This window comes from Prosopis cineraria, unplaced genomic scaffold (assembly GCF_029017545.1).
Source record: "Prosopis cineraria cultivar Desert tree isolate PC_DT_omini unplaced genomic scaffold, ASM2901754v1 PC3, whole genome shotgun sequence".
In the NCBI taxonomy this organism is placed as follows: domain Eukaryota; kingdom Viridiplantae; phylum Streptophyta; class Magnoliopsida; order Fabales; family Fabaceae; genus Prosopis; species Prosopis cineraria.
Window position 1 is genome coordinate 43,220,203 of NW_026555334.1, and position 18,341 is coordinate 43,238,543.

The 18,341-nt window shown below is 35.5% G+C and overlaps 2 protein-coding genes across 8 annotated transcripts; one reads left to right on the forward strand and one right to left on the reverse strand.

Annotated features, from left to right (window-relative positions):
• Positions 1–3,693: 3,693 nt before the first annotated feature.
• LOC129305297 (transcription factor EMB1444-like) lies at positions 3,694–11,238 on the forward strand. 7 transcript variants are annotated; one of them, XM_054945327.1, is made up of 12 exons: positions 3,694–4,720; positions 5,505–5,675; positions 5,795–5,879; positions 5,962–6,003; positions 6,715–6,774; positions 7,609–7,731; positions 7,926–8,388; positions 8,470–9,062; positions 9,170–9,277; positions 9,863–10,003; positions 10,192–10,317; positions 10,404–11,238. In XM_054945327.1, the coding sequence occupies exons 1-12, from the start codon at positions 4,626–4,628 to the stop codon at positions 10,518–10,520; spliced, it is 2,124 nt and encodes a 707-aa protein (XP_054801302.1). In that variant the 5' UTR covers positions 3,694–4,625; the 3' UTR covers positions 10,521–11,238. The 7 variants fall into 7 exon arrangements, with proteins under 7 accessions (XP_054801302.1, XP_054801303.1, XP_054801299.1 ...); XM_054945328.1 differs by having other exon boundaries at positions 3,695–4,720; positions 8,476–9,062; XM_054945329.1 differs by having other exon boundaries at positions 3,696–4,720; positions 7,926–8,001; positions 8,104–9,062.
• Positions 10,898–12,879, reverse strand: LOC129305299 (1-aminocyclopropane-1-carboxylate oxidase homolog 1-like). The gene is made up of 3 exons (XM_054945332.1): positions 12,152–12,879; positions 11,684–12,005; positions 10,898–11,195 (listed from the first exon to the last, which is right to left on the reverse strand). The coding sequence occupies exons 1-3, from the start codon at positions 12,799–12,801 to the stop codon at positions 10,950–10,952; spliced, it is 1,218 nt and encodes a 405-aa protein (XP_054801307.1). The 5' UTR covers positions 12,802–12,879; the 3' UTR covers positions 10,898–10,949.
• Between the last annotated feature and the right edge of the window lie 5,462 nt (positions 12,880–18,341).

Genomic DNA, 18,341 nt, shown 5'->3' on the forward strand with positions numbered 1-18,341 from the left:
ATCCAAAATTATGGATTTGTAAAAGATGACCAATAGCGACCCAAAGAATGGATTTATGTAGGTGTTTGCAGAGAATTGATCGATGGTATTGGGAGAGGAGAATCGAAGACAAAGGTGTTGCAAAGAATGGACTGACAATATTGTAGAATACGAAGAGCAAGGGTGGGCGTCACCGATGACGGAGGTGTTAGTGAACGCAGCAGGAGAAGAGGGAAGCGTTTAGGTCGAGGCTTGAACATAGCAGGAGAGGGGAGAGAGGTTGAGGGTAAAGATGGAAAAACAAGGAAGGAAATGAGGTAGGAAGTTGGTTCCATGTATCTACCTAAGGAATTCAACCCCATCAAATTTGATGAAAATCACTTCTCTCGAGAACCTAGTGCATACACACCAAACACACAAATTTATGAGTTCCACTTCCACTTCCCTTCCTCCAATTCCTTGCTACCAAATGGACCATTGTGGAAAACTAATCTTGTCATTGGAAGTTTGGAATCACTAGTAGTGGGCGGTGGTTTAGGCGGATGATCAAGTATGAACTAGTTTGACTTTATGACCTGATGGATCGGTAGAGGGGAGAGAGGTTGAGGGTAAAGATGGAAAAACAAGGAAGGAAATGAGGTAGGAAGTTGGTTCCATGTATCTACCTAAGGAATTCAACCCCATCAAATTTGATGAAATCACTTCTCTCGAGAACCTAGTTCATACACACCAAACACACAAATTTATGAGTTCCACTTCCACTTCTCTCCCTCCAAGTTCTTGCTACCAAATGGATCATTGTAGAAAACTAATCTTGTCATTGGAAGTTTGGAATTACTAGTGGTGGGCGGTGGTTTAGGCGGATGATCAAGTATGAACTAGTTTGACTTTATGACTTGATGGATCGGTAAGCTTCCCTTTTAAATGGGGTGGAATCATAAATTTTGGTTAGGAGAGCCAAGGTGGCAAAGCATGTATAATAACAGTAAGAAAGTTAGATCTAAATATATTACAAACAGAGTATAAATATTTCAACATATATGTTCATATTTAATTTTATAAATATATGACAAAACTAAATACATATTTTCATTTTTTAAGGTTTTCTCTTTGACATGACATAATTAAAAATAAACAATTATTATGTCCATAATAAACTTCTTAGCAATTTCTTTCTCAATATAAACTACAAGTAAAATGATAAAAATTTATCTTCTTTTTAAGTATTGAATGATTTAAATGCATATCATTATGATTTAAAGTTGTATTTAATCTAAGAAGTTCCATTACTTGCTCACTAAATTTATTCTTTAATTATTTTAGTTAATGATTGGCTACAATAGTAAGTATATCAACAAAGTAATTATGTTTAACTATCACAAAATTTTTATGTCTATAAGATCAAATTATATAAGAGCAGAAATCATTCATATAATAAATTTTAATAACTTGGTTACCATAAAAAGAAGGAACTTTTTATTTTTTCTTAGAAGAACATTTTAATCATAATCTTTTAATTTTTAAATAAGTGATTTTAAAGTAAATATTTAGCACAAAACATTCAATCCATCTAAGGATTGTAATGTTTGACAAAGTTTGTAAGTAATTCTTATAATTTCTTTCATCAAATATATAATGAAATCAAAAGCAAATGACATCATGTTAGAAATGAGAATCATACACATATAAAAAATTACATATAAAATTGAAATAAGAACCTCATCTGATATCTTCATGTCTTATAATATGTCAACTTAAGATGGTCAAAAATATGTAATATCTCTACATTTTATTAACAAAAAAATTAAAAAATTAGGGGGCTATGGCCACCCCTCATCACCCTTGACTTGACCCTTGCTTTTGATGCATCTTTAAAGTAAAATGCATTTTTAAAACAAGCAATAATAAATAAATAAATAGCCGTACATTTAGAGATATTAATTGTCTGCCATACGATTTCAAGTTAACAATGATCAGGATTTTGAATATTTCATGGACCTATATAATTACTTTGTTCGGTTTTTTTGATCTATATATATATATATTGGTAAAATTTCAGCCTGTTGGAGTCAAAACGTCAAATAGTGCAAGAAGTTTACTCTTCCTGTACAGGCGACGAGGGGGAACATTATCATGATCATCGCCATCGGTCATTGAGGAAACCTAGGGAGAGAGACAATTGATTCTTTTTCACATATGAGAAAAATGAATGATCTGGCAACATCATTGTGCCTCTTAATTAAATTGGCAGGGAGCGATCAAGGCAAACTGTATTTAACTACTTCCCGACAAATTGAATCCGTTTACGACCAAAGCTACGTTGTTTGCATGTTACTAGTTAAATTATTAAATTATTAGTAAAAGACACGTATGATTATCATTTTACTGCTTTTTAACATCAATGCTTTGTATTTCTGTCCTTTATGATTAGCGAGCGAGGGACTAAATTCAGCCAACCTGGCATCAAACTCCGAAATCACTCTTACGAAAAAGACGCATGCAGACAAAAAAAAAAATTAAAGAAAGAAGTGATGACATGAGAGAAATCAATGACTATAATCATATTCTGGATCACAGTGTTAAAACTCATAATGGGATCCCTAACACGATGTTGAGTTGGTGCGGGGCAAGAATTTGTTCCTGTTTTTATTAAGTCGGTTGCCAGGACAGGGAAATCTTGACCATAAACACTCGAAGAGTTTTTTTTTTTTTTTTTGTGTCGATACATATGTCATGTGTGTTTTATCACCGATTCACCATATTGAATGGGATTGAAGTGCATGTCTGTCTGTGTACATGTAGCTGGAGAAAATTAAATAATTTTGGCACAACTTGAACCCTGACTTGTATACGTTTCAATTATCCTTTAAATTTAATTTTAGATTTTTGGTACAAATCAATTTGCTACCTATTCATATAGTATGGCGGTTAAAAAATGTCAAAGTTGCTAAATATAAACATACCCGTGTTCCTCAATATCTTTCAAATTAATCATTAATTCCTTGACATTACGAATCTCCAGTACTGTATGAATTATTGTGTGTATATATATCATTTAGTCTCCTAAAATATAAAATAGACTTACCAGCCGATGCAGATTTTGGAGGACTAATCGTAGTGAGATAAGAATTGAGAACCTAATAAATAATAATCGAGGAAATGTACGGCTGTCACGCACGTTTTTATTTGTTTTGAAACAAAAAACAGACACGGATGTAGCTCATTTAATGGGATACATCTGATGCTTCCTACTCCTACATGAAATGAATGGGTGAACCAATCAGCTATCATATACACAGGGAATCGCTATTCAATTCAATGAACATGAACCAGCTAGCCGCCAAATGAGAACTCATTAAAAAAAATCATATATATTGTTGAGGTAAACTTGGGTGGGGAAGTAAAGAAGAAACGAGGGTGGAGGCGGCCACCTTTGAAGCTATAAGATCATTGTTGAAAACGACATAAGAGGGTTAAGTTCATTGCAGTATCATAAAACAAGAAAAGAAAGTTTGATAATTGAAGGGAGGATAAGAAGCATTTCCTCCATGGAGCATGATGTTGTTGGCCATAAAATAAATCCACCTGTAAAGTGCACTTATAACCCAGTTGGATTGTTTAACTTTCTTGCCCTTTGGTCCTGGGCTCGTGGAAGTTGTTAGCGTTAAATATAAGCTCAACTTAGTCTCTAATCCTTCATTAGCTTCGCACCTTGGGCTTTTGCCCATGCCTTTTTCCCCAGTCGAGTTAGGAGTGAAAGAGAATCAAAGGGAAAAGGCTCATCAGGATAAAGTTTGCTAAAATGCGCGGTGTGCATGTTGGTGCTTGTTTGTGACTCCTCTCCTCTCCGCGCCTAACACAGTGCGCATGTCACTCGTTATAATATAATAACACTTACTTCTCATCCACCATTTCCACGCCCGGAAGGAAGTGAGTCAGGGCAGCTTTCTGGAAAGCTTGTAGTTTGCTTCTATCTGAAAAAACAAGCTGTGTAGAAGCCGATCATTCTTCTTTTCTTCGACTAATATACCCCACTTCTCTGTGCCCATTCTAAAGCTCTTACTTTGCAGTCCCTTTCCATTTTTCTTCTCCTTCGCGTTCAGATTTTTCTCCATCCTACCTGAGGAATTCACTATACACTTTCAGTTCTCGCACTGCCTTGCCTCCATGTCGTCCGATATAAGCTAGAGTCTCGACGCTCATTTTTTGTTATATTCTCATTTGGCATTTCCTTTCAAATCCGTCTCAAAAAAATTACGGAGTTTCCGGGAACATTCCATGAGTAATTGCAGGATTTCTATGCTCAAGCACTGTGCTGTAGTTGTCATTTTCAGTGAGGTGGCGGGTATTGTTCTCCTCTCGGGTTTGTAAATCCTTCATAAGCAAATCTCGAAGCTTGAGGATACTGAACTTCGTGCTTCTCGTACGAGCAATGGGCACAGATCGTCTGCTTCGGCCAACAATTGGACCGCCATTAAAACGGCGAGCTGGGTTGCGGAGGAAGCAGGCTGGAAGAGGATCTTATAGGGGAAGCTAGGGCGAGGGGACTATAGGGAGTTGGAGGGCTTTTATTGTTTTTCTTTTTTCGCAGAGTTAATCAACAACCCTTTCTCGGGGCTTCGTGGGGTCGTCAAAATTCTGAGAAGATGGCCATGAACATGCGTCAATTACTCAGAAGGCTCTGTTTAAATACTGATTGGAAGTACGCCATCTTTTGGAGACTCAGACATGAGGATCGGAAGTACGTCAACTTTTTTCTTGTTCTTTTGCTCATCTTTCGTATCTGGTTTTTGATTTGTGTCTCCATTAATATTTCGGATGCTGACTACGCGTAGTAAAGAGTTTCAAGATTTACCGTTGCTTTGCACTTTTGTGGTTGCTTTAAGTGCTGTGGCAATTTAATGGGATTGACTATATTGGCTGGGTTTTCCCTGATATTCAGAGACCACGATAATTTATCTGCTTTTAATTTTTTTGAGCAAAATTTATCAGCTTTTAATTGTGTAAATGATCTTACGAAGAAAATGTTTTTGTCCTTTTGCGTTTCGTCCTTCAAGTTGGCTATTCCTGTGCCTCGGCTTTAATTGTTCGTTGATGTGATTCCTAGGCGATTAGCGTATATAATGCTTATTAATATAGAAGGGGACTCCTTGAGTATCAAGAATTAAAGCATGGAAATACTCATCATCATAACACTTGGGGGAGTGTTTGCCCTTGAGTGTCATCTACTTTCATTCGAGGAAAACTATGAAGTTAGAAGTAACTCGTTTGATGGATACTAATGTCCTTCTGTTTTCTTAGGGTTCTTTATGTTGCTTTCCATTGTTTTGCGTTCTCCTTTTGGGCGGATTGCATGTGTTGCTGTTAAGGACATCTTTTTAAGCAGTGCATATGCAATATGACAGACTACATCGAGTTTTTCATGTAAAATTTGACAGTTGATTGTTGGTTAAGTACCAGAGCAAGAAAGTCAAATACCATAATGTTCTATTAAATTATTTTCTGATTGGGGCATTCACTCACAGGATCCTAACATGGGAGGATGGTTACCATGAAAATCCTGATGATTATGATTCGTTAGATGATGAGTGCTGCCAGAAGACCATGGAACAGTTTCACGTTGGGCATTTTTCTCATGACCCTCTTGGAATGGCTGTGAGAAAGATGTCAGATCATGTATATTCGTTAGGAGATGGGTATGGCTAATCCAACAAAAGTTGATGTTGCTTAAGATTAATTTTATCTATTATGCATCCCATACTCTGTAGCCACGTTAAATTTGATCTACCTATCGTATTGATCCTTCCCTTTACAGTATTGTTGGACAGGTAGCTCTCAGTGGGAAGCATCAGTGGATCTATGCAGATGATCATGCTATGAGTTCTGGTTTGTCCTGTGAGGTGAGGCTCTCTAATTGGTATTTGGTACCTTGTCTATAACTTTCATCATTCTCATTTCTTCCCCTTTGTGTTTTAATTTTAGTTTGCTGATGGATGGCAATCCCAGTTTTCTGCTGGAATTAGGGTAAGTGATCATCTTTTTCTTTGATTAAACTTTAATGGGTACTGAAAGAGAGAATTCTTTGCATTCAACTTTAAATCAGACTTACGCTACATTATTAAGGATGGTAAACTTTGACAACATTTTAAAACATGTACTTAATATGCTTAGTACCCCAATGTAATGCATAATGAAGCCATTATAGTTCTCTGGTTCATTGTTATTTTTAACTAAATCAGAACCACACTTGGCTGCATCCTTAGGAATTAGATAAAGTTTGATATTTTTTGATAAAAATATATTTAGGGTCTCATGTTTCATTGTTGAGCACGATAACTATCTCTTTGATGGCCCAAACATCAGATGTTTATACTGAAAAATGTTATTCTTAATCAAATGGGCTGCATTGTATTGTTAATTTTGGTGCAAGAATTTTCTTTAAAAAGAAGTGGGACTTTTTGTTTCTTTCAGAGTTATATACATCAAAAGAAGGAAGTATCATTAGATTATTCTTGCTACAATAGATGACTTATTTGGAATAAAGAAAACAACAAGCCTTGTCTCACCAAGTGGGATCAGCTGCATGGAATAAAGAAGGAAGAGAATTTAAGTTTTGGACTTCCAGAGCACTTTATGTTGCTAATTCTTTTAGAAATTGATTCCCTGAACTTCATTGCTTTAGTATTTTATCTGCATGAAGGCATTTCATCAACAAATCTCTGTTTTGCCTTGTAGACAGTTGTTGTTGTAGCTATAATCCCGCATGGAGTTGTTCAACTCGGTTCCTTAAATAAAGTAAGATATTCTAGTCTGTTTTTAGCTATTTACTCTGCTTAAATTCCATCTTGCTTGTCGATATGGTCGCTGATCCTTTTCAAGATAGGGGTCTATTATGCTATGCATAACAGCTTTATTTTCAGAGCTGTAAAATTTGATTACCTGCTTTCTCTTGGGTGTATCATATTTATTCAGCTAGCATCACTTGCCTTGTATTTTTTCTCCATTTAATTTGGGAAATAGTTTGCCTGGTGATTGGGCGATAAATTTGCTGAAATAATTTAGGCACAAGGTTGAAAAGCAATGGATTATAGCTTGTAAACGATAATTTTTAATCATGTTAAGGAGGAATTTAGGCATAACTTAATTATGAATTGGTTAATTTATAAATTATATTTCACCCTACAGACACCAAAGTAGTGGATTGTGCTTCATATACAAAAACTTTTTAGTGCAAATTTAGCAGACAACTGTTTCACATATAATTACCCTAATGTTAACGACTTGTATTCATGTAAATTCTGGCTTATAAGCATGTGAGAATGCTGGATAAAATGATGACCTGACGAATGGAGGCAGTTTTGATAGAGGCTTGTGCTTATTTGCTCCTTTTCTCTGAAATACTTTCATGTCTTCATTTAGCATTTTCAGATGCAAGTTTTAGTTATAATAAATTTGCTAGATATATTTTCATAGAAAAAATAAAACTGTTAAATAAGTGCTTTATTTTATAATTTGATTGGATGTAACATAATCTCTGGTCTACACAATTTTTTATGTTGAAAATCAATTTATCATTATTATATTTCATTCATAGTTAATAGTGTGCTTTACTTCTGCTGTCCCTGATAGCAGGTGATTGAAGATATGAGAATTTTAACTCATATCAGAGGTGTTTTTTTGGCTAATCAAGATTATTCCATAGGCCATGTTCCCAATCATATACAATGTAGTGTGAAGAATTCTTCTTCTCTGGTAATTTTCGGCTCCCACCTCTCCCCTATATGTTCACGTGTCTTTCATTCTGGTTCTGGTCTGCAGGGGATGTTGTGTGCCTGCAGTCGTGCATGTTTGTACATATTGATGTAGCCAGAAATGCTATGACACGATTATTATTGACCTGCACATTTTAAAAATTATCATCATATTTAGATTTCTTGGTTTTTCAGCCAGAGGCATCAACATTGAAATTGTCTTCAGAAATTGGACCTGCTTGCTTGCTTGATACAGAGGAAACCGCGAGGGGTGAAAAACTGGATATTTTAATGCCTGTTCCATGTTCTGTGAATAACTTTCCACTTCCTGCTGTTTATCAGAAAATGACTGTTAATGTGACCGAACATGTAGGGCCTGAGGTTTGCAGTGATGAAAGTTCAGTTCTGCTCAAGTTGGTATCAAATATGATGAATGTGGAGCATCAAAAATTTTTAGACATGAGACCTCTAAATGAGAAGTTTGAAGTGGGCAGCAGTGGGTCCAAAGATATTAGGGTGGAATCAGAAAAAAATGTTACATCATTGCTACACAATTCAGTTATGGACAATAACTTCAGTGATTCTGTAGATCCATCCAAAAAAATTGGAGCTGATTTGGCCTGCTTGCCCTCAGACTTTCATGATGTTGTTTGTGAAGGTAATAAGTTGTGTTATCTAAATACTAGCCAGAAAGAGGCATTGATTTTTCCCAGATCTTCTGATGCAAGCTCCCAAAAAGATACAGAAAAGTCACAGCTTCAGGCTGCACCTTCTTACAAGAGTACCTCAAATGCATTGTTGAAATTCCCTGCTGGCTGTGAGCTACATGAAGCCCTTGGACCGGCTTTTGTGAAAAGTAGATATTTTGATTCAGAGGGACAGGTTAATGAGGATCTTACAATGATGAGGATGCCAGACGAGATCAGCTGTAGCCAGTTGACTCGTGAATCTTGTCCAGAGCATCTTTTGGAAGCAATAGTAGCCAATGCTTGTCATGGTAATAATGACATTAAGAGTGAACTTTCATACTCTGCATCAGTGCAATCTGCAATGATATCTGAAAGAATTCCTGAAGCTTCAATGCACACTGCCCCTGCTATTAATTCAGAAGGCTATTCAGTAGAGTCTTCTCTTGTGAGAGGAGACATATTCCACTCTTTGACTTCATCATGTCCTAGTTCATGTAGTGAACGGTTTGAAAGGTCTTCTGAACCTGGTAAGAACAAGAAGAGGGCCAGGCCTGGAGAAAGTGGTAGGCCTAGGCCAAGGGACAGGCAACTGATCCAAGATCGCATTAAGGAGTTAAGAGAATTGGTGCCAAATGGAGCAAAGGTAGTTCCCTTTAATCTGCATTTCCTAAACTTGTATGGGTTAATTTTGACTTTATTATAGTTGCGGTTCCTTTCATGTGGCTGAATAAATTCTGGTAACTTCAACAGTGCAGTATTGATTCACTACTGGAGCGCACAATAAAGCACATGCTCTTTCTGCAGAGCATTACTAAGCATGCTGACAAGCTAACTAAATTTACTGGTTCAAACACAAAGGTACTCTTCCAAGTGATTCCGATAGTCTGTATTCCAGCCCATGGGCTATATATGGAAACTAACTGACTAAATACATTTTCCATCAATTTGGAAGTGATATTTGAAGGCTATAGTTAAACTAGAAATTCATTGGTTTCAGTCTGTTTGTCCGTTATAAAAGTTTCCGCCAAGATTTAATGTCTTCATGTAACTGCTATTGTAGTTAGCAAGATTATATTTTATGGCTTTATATACTTGCTATAGCAAGTTTTTTGAGTGCTGATTACTCATCAGAAGCTTCGTCTTGATTTGCTCCCCACCATCCAAATAATCGAATTAAAAAAAAAATAAAAGAAAAAATATATCTAGGGAGAATGACAGAGAGGTTCCAAAAGGATCAATTAATTCAAGTTAAAATTTGAAAAATAAGTTGCAAATTCATTACAACACAACTGTAAAATTGAAAGATTGAGTTTCAAATTCCTGAAATTTGACATTTGGGATCTAACTTGAATTAATTGATCTTTTTGGGACCTTCTATCATTCTCCCATGTATCTACATGCTGTATTCCTATCACGTAACACCTACTGGAAACTCTTTTGCAGTTGCATCACTTGGAATCAGCTGTTCCTGGATCCTCTAGTTATGAACAGGGTTCGAGTTGGGCAATGGAAGTAGGTGGTCATTTGAAAGTTCATTCAATATTAGTGGAGAATCTTAGTAAGAATGGACATATGCTTGTTGAGGTACGTTTGAGTTTGAGGTTGCAATTTTGTGTTACTGTACAATGATGATTCATTTGAAATTTAATTGCTCGGGATCAGGGAAATAGATGCTCTGATGAGAAACTAAGGAGTTCGATAGTGTTCCATATGCCTGGCCATCATCAGCTGCTGAGCATGTTTTTCATATTCTAATTATGCTTATCCTGCAGATGCTTTGTGAGGAGTGCAGCCATTTTCTGGAGATAGCAGAAGCCATAAGGAGCTTGGGCCTGACAATTTTGAAAGGTGCAACAGAAGCTCGTAGTGAGAAGACATGGATGTGTTTTGTGGTTGAGGTAGGATCATAATGTGGTAATTTTTTCTTTCTTCATTTTTCTTTTGGGGAGACTGTTCATGCTGCAATCGTTTGCTTATTTTCAAGTGGTTGATAAGAAGTGACGTATCACAGGGCCAAAACAACAGAAATGTACACAGGTTGGATATCTTGTGGCCGCTTGTTCAAATACTGCAATCCAAGAGTACAATGCATGCACAATAACGGGTTGGTTCTTGAAAATTTGCGGGCGGGCTTGGAAATGATGTTGGAAATCTTCTGTTCCTTGCTCCCCACACGTGCGTGATCCAGAGAATAAAGACGCAGACTGGGAAAGCACGATTGGGTAGGGTTGAAAAAAGAGAGGGAGGAGAAAACCAAACTTTATGAAGATGTAAAATACGGAGGCTTTATAGTGTGACAAAGATGACATTCGTTTCTTAGTGGTGGGATTGTGATCATGATTTGCTCTAGCGTTCGACATTAGAAATATCCGGATGCGTTAAAGCGTCTTGAAATAGAATGCGCGCGCGATCAGTTAAAATATAACGCATCAGACTTGTGAACAGAGAAGAGGAGAGTGTATTAAAAGTCGACAAAGCTGTTGAATGGTAGCTTATTATTCATTAAATCACCACCGGGGAGTGAGTTGCTTCATAGCCTAAAATGAGGAAGGGCCTTGTTGCCATCGAGGCCTTTTGATCTGTAGAAAGCAAGATATTCACTAATGGTGGTTTCCCTGTAGAAAGGTGGGTGAATGGCGGACTTAAATTCCTCTAGTGGTCCGTATGCTCTGTGTTTCTCCCTTGGATATAATAGACATGCAGCAGATACCCTGGGCCCTACTCGTCCAGCCAGTACTCTATGCTCCCCGCTCTTGAACTTGTCATTGGTTATCAGCTACGCAACATTACACATAATCAAATCAGTTATTTTACTCTTATGCTCCATGCTTGTCAAATCCAGATTCATGTAAGCTTCCAAAAATTAGAACATATATTAATATTTAAATATAAATAATCAACTCATCACTCAATAGTTATGTTTATTATTTATAGGTAAAATATTTATAACATCTTCAAGTAACATGTATTTGTTAAAACTTTTATATGAAATATGGATAATATTCAACAATCTAAGAGTCATATAATTTAGTCGTCAAGTCATTGTTCTTACTTTTCACGCGATTAAATCGAAGAACAGTGTGATTCTCCCATATCGATTCGAAATGCTCGATTTATGGTTCCAATCAATTCATATCTTAGTTAAGTGATGATTACGTTTTATAAGATTGAAACAATAAATCTTATGATTTTGATTGGAGAGTATCAGTGAATCATGAATCAAAAGTAGAAATTGATTTTTCTCCCCCGGAAACCAGATGTTACCTGCATGAGATCTCCGATGTTGGCCACTAATGCTCCGTGTACGGGGTTTATGTCAACCCACTGGTCTCGATGAAGAACTTGGAGGCCACCTATGTTATCTTGCAGTAGAAATGTCAGGGACGATGGATCTGAGTGCTTGGTGGTGCCAAATGTGAGATCCGGTTCGGGACAAGCCGGGTAATAGTGGCACACCATTGATTCACTCTTCATGCATTCCAAGGTTCCCAGACGGTCCGTCCTCAGCCCCAGTGCCTCTGACAGTAGTCCTGATACTCTTTCTCTCAGTTCCCTCATATGCTCAATGTACTGGCTCACCGTTTCTCTGCAATATAATACAACAAAGCAGCTGCGTTTGTCATTACCAAGAATGTGAAGCTGTGAGAGATTTATATACATCTGAAGTAAAGTAACCCGTTTTCTTGTGTAATACTCGTATGAAAGTATGAGACGCGTTATTATATTAATTACCTGCACACAAGAGGGAAGGCTTCGGGGTTCAGGGGACCATCCTGGAAGTCGAAGAGCAAGGTGTCCCTCCAATTCGCTGCTTTGGAGACGAAGAGGTCTCCGTTGCAGAAATACCTCACTCGTGTCTTGTTGTCACGGGAATACCACTCCTTCTTCACCTCCCTTGGTTGTTCATGAAATTCTCTGATGACTTTAAGCAAGTTGTCCATAAGAGAAGTTGGGACTCCGTGATTCACCATTTGGAAGAAGCCCCACGTTTCTGAGGCTTGACGAATTTCATTGATTATCTCTGTCCGGCGAGAGCTCTCATACCCTTCAAAATCTATCACCGGCACACGGAAGCAAGTAATAGGAGCGGAGAAGTTTGGAAGGGACTCCGGCGGATGAATGAGAAACCTGGGGAGCCTTTCAATTCCAGAGTCCACGAGGCCTTTAACCCCAGCTTTGGTCTCTTCAAATTCCTTAACTTCCTTAGCTCTGTCATAGCCACGACCATCTTCTCCCACGAGCACGACTTCCATGTTAAACCTAGCTAGGTTGAGATAATTAAGTGAGAAGGAGGCCTGCTTCAAACTGAGACTTAGGTGGCCATTAAATGAACGGTACGAGATGCCAAAACATTGAATGGAGAAATTAAAGAAAAATGGCATGACAGATGTCTCTAAATCTTGACATGAACACAGTTAAAGTCGCAAAGAAAGGCCAGTATGGTGAGATACCCACTTTTGGCCTGTCTCTTTAAGACTTCGATGTTAATTAATGTAAGTTAACAAGCCAAGCATCAATACTCCAAAACTCCCCCCCCCCCCAAAACAAGGAAAAAAATATTACTACTTTAATTTTATTTATAAATTATTTTCAATATATTTTATCAGTATTAAAAAAATTTTAAAACTCATTAACTTTGTCTTAAAATTTAATAAGTTTTCAACTTTGTCCCTATTAAATATACACACTTCAATAATTTTTTTTTTTCAATATTCAATGGAGGGTAAACAAAAATTTATGATAAAAATTTAATAATGTGACTTATAAATAGGATCCAAAAATTTTTTCTCTCTCTCTGCCCTATAATTACTTCCTTTGTTCAAAAATGTAAGTATTTTTTGAAGAGTTAGATGTGAAAAAATATAAGGCATTTTTAATCTTTCGAGGTGTAATCATTGCCTTTTTTTCAGAAGTACCCTTATCGATAATGACTTTATATTTATTATAGGGTGTTTAATGAGGATAAATATAAAAAAATAAGATTAGTTAAAAAGTAGGTAATTACTTTAATGGATGATGAGATTTGATTAAAAATGCCTTATATTTTTTAACGAATGGAGTATTTAGAGATGCATGCTTTTAGTAGATTTTGCCTCCTTTAGCAATTCAGCATTTTTTTTTGTGGTCAACGAATCTGGTTTTCCTTTGCAAAAAAAAAAAAAAAGGATTTCTTAACATTCGAGCTTATGAAATTATTGTGATTGCATATGTTGGCTTCTAAATGCTCGTCATAATGCAGTATGAGTTTTGGTTCATTTATATATTGCCTAACTAAGTGTTGAAAAAACAAAAGAGACACTATTCGGTGGGACTCGGGTCCAATACACATTTTAGCCAGAAATTAATACAGCATATATGTATGTGTATCCAAGACTGTTGCGTATGTGGTGCAATTCCAGCAAAAGTGAGGCATTCGAACTCGCCTTTACTGTTTTTAAAAAATAGTGGCTTTCTTCAGTAATGAAAAGGGGAGAGAAATGGAGATCGAAAGCTCAAAATCATGTAGGGCATATGTCGGTCTCCCTTGTTTCTTAAATATCAAAGTCACAATCGCATTACGGTTCAGTTTGTCGGTTCAAGACTGCGTTACCTCAATTAAGATTTGATTACGCGCCCAATAAGTCAACATATTAAAGTAGGAGACAATAATTGCTGAGTTATACATATAATAAGCGTCCCACGTCAGCGCATTAATTAGGCATACGTTTCATTCACCACTCGGTGTGGTCAATTAAATAAATTACTGACGAGTGCAGTTGCTGCAGAGATTTTGACTGTTGATAGTGCATGCAAGAACTCTTTCAGCCATCAGTATAATTTGGCCCTATTAATATTAGAAGCCAAAGGTGAATTGCAAGACCCTGTAAGCTGAAGTTAACGCTGATGAGGGATCTGTCACCATCACCTTATCACTAGAGGTTTGTGAGAGGAAGACACTGATCTGATTCGCGGGAGCCAAATTCTAATGTTAACAGCTTAATTTGCCGTGAGATTCAGAAAGGGGAAGTAATTATAACACTGCTCGCTGGTTTAGAAGAAAGCAAGTTGTAGTTCTTATGGTTGGTTTGGGAGGATTATATATACTGCACTGCCATGGGGGGTTTCTACAGAAGGAAAAGAAACGAAGGCTACGTTATGATGTAGCATGTTGCGATAGGGTTGTTGAGTGCAGCAAAGGAGATATAGAGTGGGATGTGCTGTGGAGTAAAAACGAGAATGTAATCAGCTTGAGAGGTGAGGGTTTTGGACGGATCAATATATTAATTAACCCTTGGAATCAGCTTATGTTTTATATATTTCCTTTTTCCGAGGAGAACGACATTGCAGTATCAATCACGGGGGCCATGAAAAATAGAGAGGTCGGGATTGCTGGGGGACCAGAGCGAAAGTGGGTCCAACACCATTATATGTGTGTGTGTGTTTAGAAGTTGATGCAAATGTAAAAGGGATCTGGTTGCCCTTATCATGTTTAATTTGGTGCTGCTGAGATGTGAGTTCTTTATCAATCATTTTCAGTTGCTTGTCCATTTCATCGTCGCTTCTCCATTGGTATCCTCTAGATCCTCCCATTATTGTCGCTGTTCTCTCTCACACATGCTACCCAGTCATGCATGTCTTCTTCTTCTTCTATCATTCATCCCAGGCGCTACTCTTTATATTATCATCATTATCATGTTCGTACTCTTTAAACCCTTTTTGAAGTTAATTATCAAAGTTGATGAGGTATATATCACACCAGCTATACGGGTTTCATCATCTTTTTGGCCCCTTTGAGTAAAATGTCATTACAACTTTCCTTACCCACTTCAAAAAGCGATGCCATGAGATTGAATTCGATCGCCTTAATTAATATATGATGGCAGGCTTATCAGCTAATTAATGGCCTCATATTATGGGCGCGATAGTGTGAGTCAGATCTGTAGTAGGATAAGAACTCGGCAGACTAGAATGCATTTGATCTTCACGAACATCACGTGGCTTGTTGGAAATGGTATCTACATTTTTTCTTTTTTTCTTTTCTTTCTTTGTTGAGGAAGATTCTAAATTAAGAAACGTGAGGATCAAATATGGGAGCAAATCTACACATTTTCTTGTGCATTCGCCAAAACTATCTTGGCCGCTAATTTTGAGTATCCCTTTCATTGCATCTTCTTTCATGTCCATGCCTTTTATTAATAGATAATACTTATATATTTAATATACTTATATCCAATCAAATCATAATAAGTGAATCTTAATATGTTAATAAAATTAATAACAAGATTTATTATAGAATAAATAATCTATAAAAAATTTACATATCTTAATTTAATTAAAAACAAAAACATTAAATATATAAAGCTACTTATATAAGTTTTTCTGTTTACTAGTTACTGCCATGTTTTTTTTTTAATGAAAAATAAGACAATCACAATGCAAATAAATTTTACAAGCGAGCTCTTTCCTATCACAGGATATAATTTTTCTTTTGTATGATATTATCATATTAACTTCAATCATTACTAGCTACTATCGCAAAATGTATCTACCAATTTTTTCTTCCAACCCTCCTAAATAAGGGGAAATATGTTTTCATCCTGTTTCTCATCTAGGTTACACTTTCATCTCCATCCATTTATATAATAAACATTTCCATTGTTTATCAGCATACATATACATTACTGAAGAAAAAAAATATCAAGTTCATCATTAGTTTTGGCCAACATATATATATATATATATATAAACCTGTCACCGCTTGTTTCCGTATCAACTTTTGACATACAAAATCATCGATCAAACTTCTTATTAGATAAAAAAATGAATCTAGTATTTGGACATCACCAACGTGTGAGTCGTAAAAACGCAAATCTCAAATTTGAAATATATAGTAAAATGTGTGTATATATTATCATTAGATACATTAATAATCATGGCATCTAGAGAATCCGAATGTTGGTGCGGGTTTATATCAAGGCACTCCATTAACTATATCTTTTTGATCATTATTAAATAAATCTAAGCATAGATATGATCGCATTTAGCTCAATCATTGATACCCTTCCCATCACTCGAATCGAATTCACGTCAAAACAAAACTTATGCTATGTATTTATGGGGCCACTCTTGTTCTTAATCTTAATCCCTCACACTTTTTTGTTCTCATTCCTTTTCTCCGGAAGTGGATTGTACACGTAACATATGTAATGCAATATAATGACTGTATGTGACTGAATGATGGCATGACTAATTATGAATCAACAAATTAAGAGTGTTTTAATTTTACCCAAATTAAAGAAATAATTTGTAAATAACAGCAACAACAACAACAACAATAACAAGCTTTTATCTCATCAGGTGGGGCCGGTTACATGGATTGTAAGATGTCATTTTGCTCTATCATTTATCAAACTTTTAAGAATATTATTAATTAAGAGATCGCGTTCAACAACTTCTAAAAATGTTTTCTTAAATTTTTCTCTATTCTTCTTAAGAGGGTAGAGGAATAATTTGTAAACATAAAGTCAATTATTTTACATTAACTTATCATTTGTGTTTTGGACTTAAGCCTTTGCTGGTAATTTTATAATATTATAATCGCGTGTGAATGGAAAATTAATGCCCGCAAAGAAGGGGGGGGAACCAAAAACGCAAGAAAGATTGCTCTCATAATGGGCCGAGAAGAAAGTGGGCCGAAGAGAAAACTAAGAAAATTGAAAGTGAAGATTGGGTCCAACAAAAAGTTGCATTGCAGGATTGTGGCCCTCGATCACTATGCGTATGTTTAATTGTTTTTTATTTTTTAGGGTTATTCAAGGTACCTTTATGGCCAGCAGTTGTGAAATCAATCTCCCAATAAATTTGAATATCATTTAAAGAGTTGTCTTCTTTTAAATAATATCTTTTCATACATATTTCCAAGAATTAAATTCTAAAATAATGTTTGAGTAATGTTTAATTGTTTACACAAAAGGTGGGAACATTACCAGCCAAAAAAACAAAACAAACAAGAGAGAGAATAATCATAATGTCAATTATTTAATCAGTTAAATATTGTTTACACCACAAAATGATTATGTGACGTTTGGTACCTACATAACAATATATTGTGATGTTAATTAGTTAAATACTCTCTCCATTAAAAAATATAAGGTATTTTTTAAGGAATTAGATGTTTAAAAATATAAGATATTTTTAATCTTTTAAGGTGTAATCATTACTTTTTTTAAAAGTATCCCCATTGATGAATGACTTTATATTTATTATAAGGTGTTTAATAGAATAAATATAAAAAGATAGAATTAACTTGAAAGTAGGTATCTATTTTATTTAAAAATGAGACTTAGTTAAAAATATTTTTAAACGGATGGAGTATATATTTTTACAATAATCATGAATCATAGGCTCCTATAAAAAAAATCATAAATCATAGGGGATGCGAATGTGTAATTAAACAGTGCATTAAAACAAAAGATGTAATTAATGCACCAGGCATAGCATGGATGACGGGGTTTAAAAAGTTATTTTTAATTTAATTGGGTCATTAATAAAAAAAGAATAAAAATAATCAATATTAATAACATTACTACTATTATTATTAAGAATAAATGTGTATTTTTATTTTAAAAGTATTTTCAATGAGCATGCAACCTCTTAGGTCATAGTATTTTTGTTATTATCATTAAATTTTTGATGTTTATTGTTAAAAAATGCTATCTGAGACTTCAATATTAGTTGTTAGAAAAATTTATACTAGGAACAAAAATATTTTGTTTTAATTATTTTAAAGATAAAATTATTTTGATCTTAAGTGGTTTTTGCTTTCTCTGCAAGTTCACAAGCCATGACATGTAAGATAATGTGAGTAGAGTATCCAAAAACTTGTTGCTTTTTCCGCAAGTACACTGACCGTGATAAATAATATAATATGAGTTGAGTATCG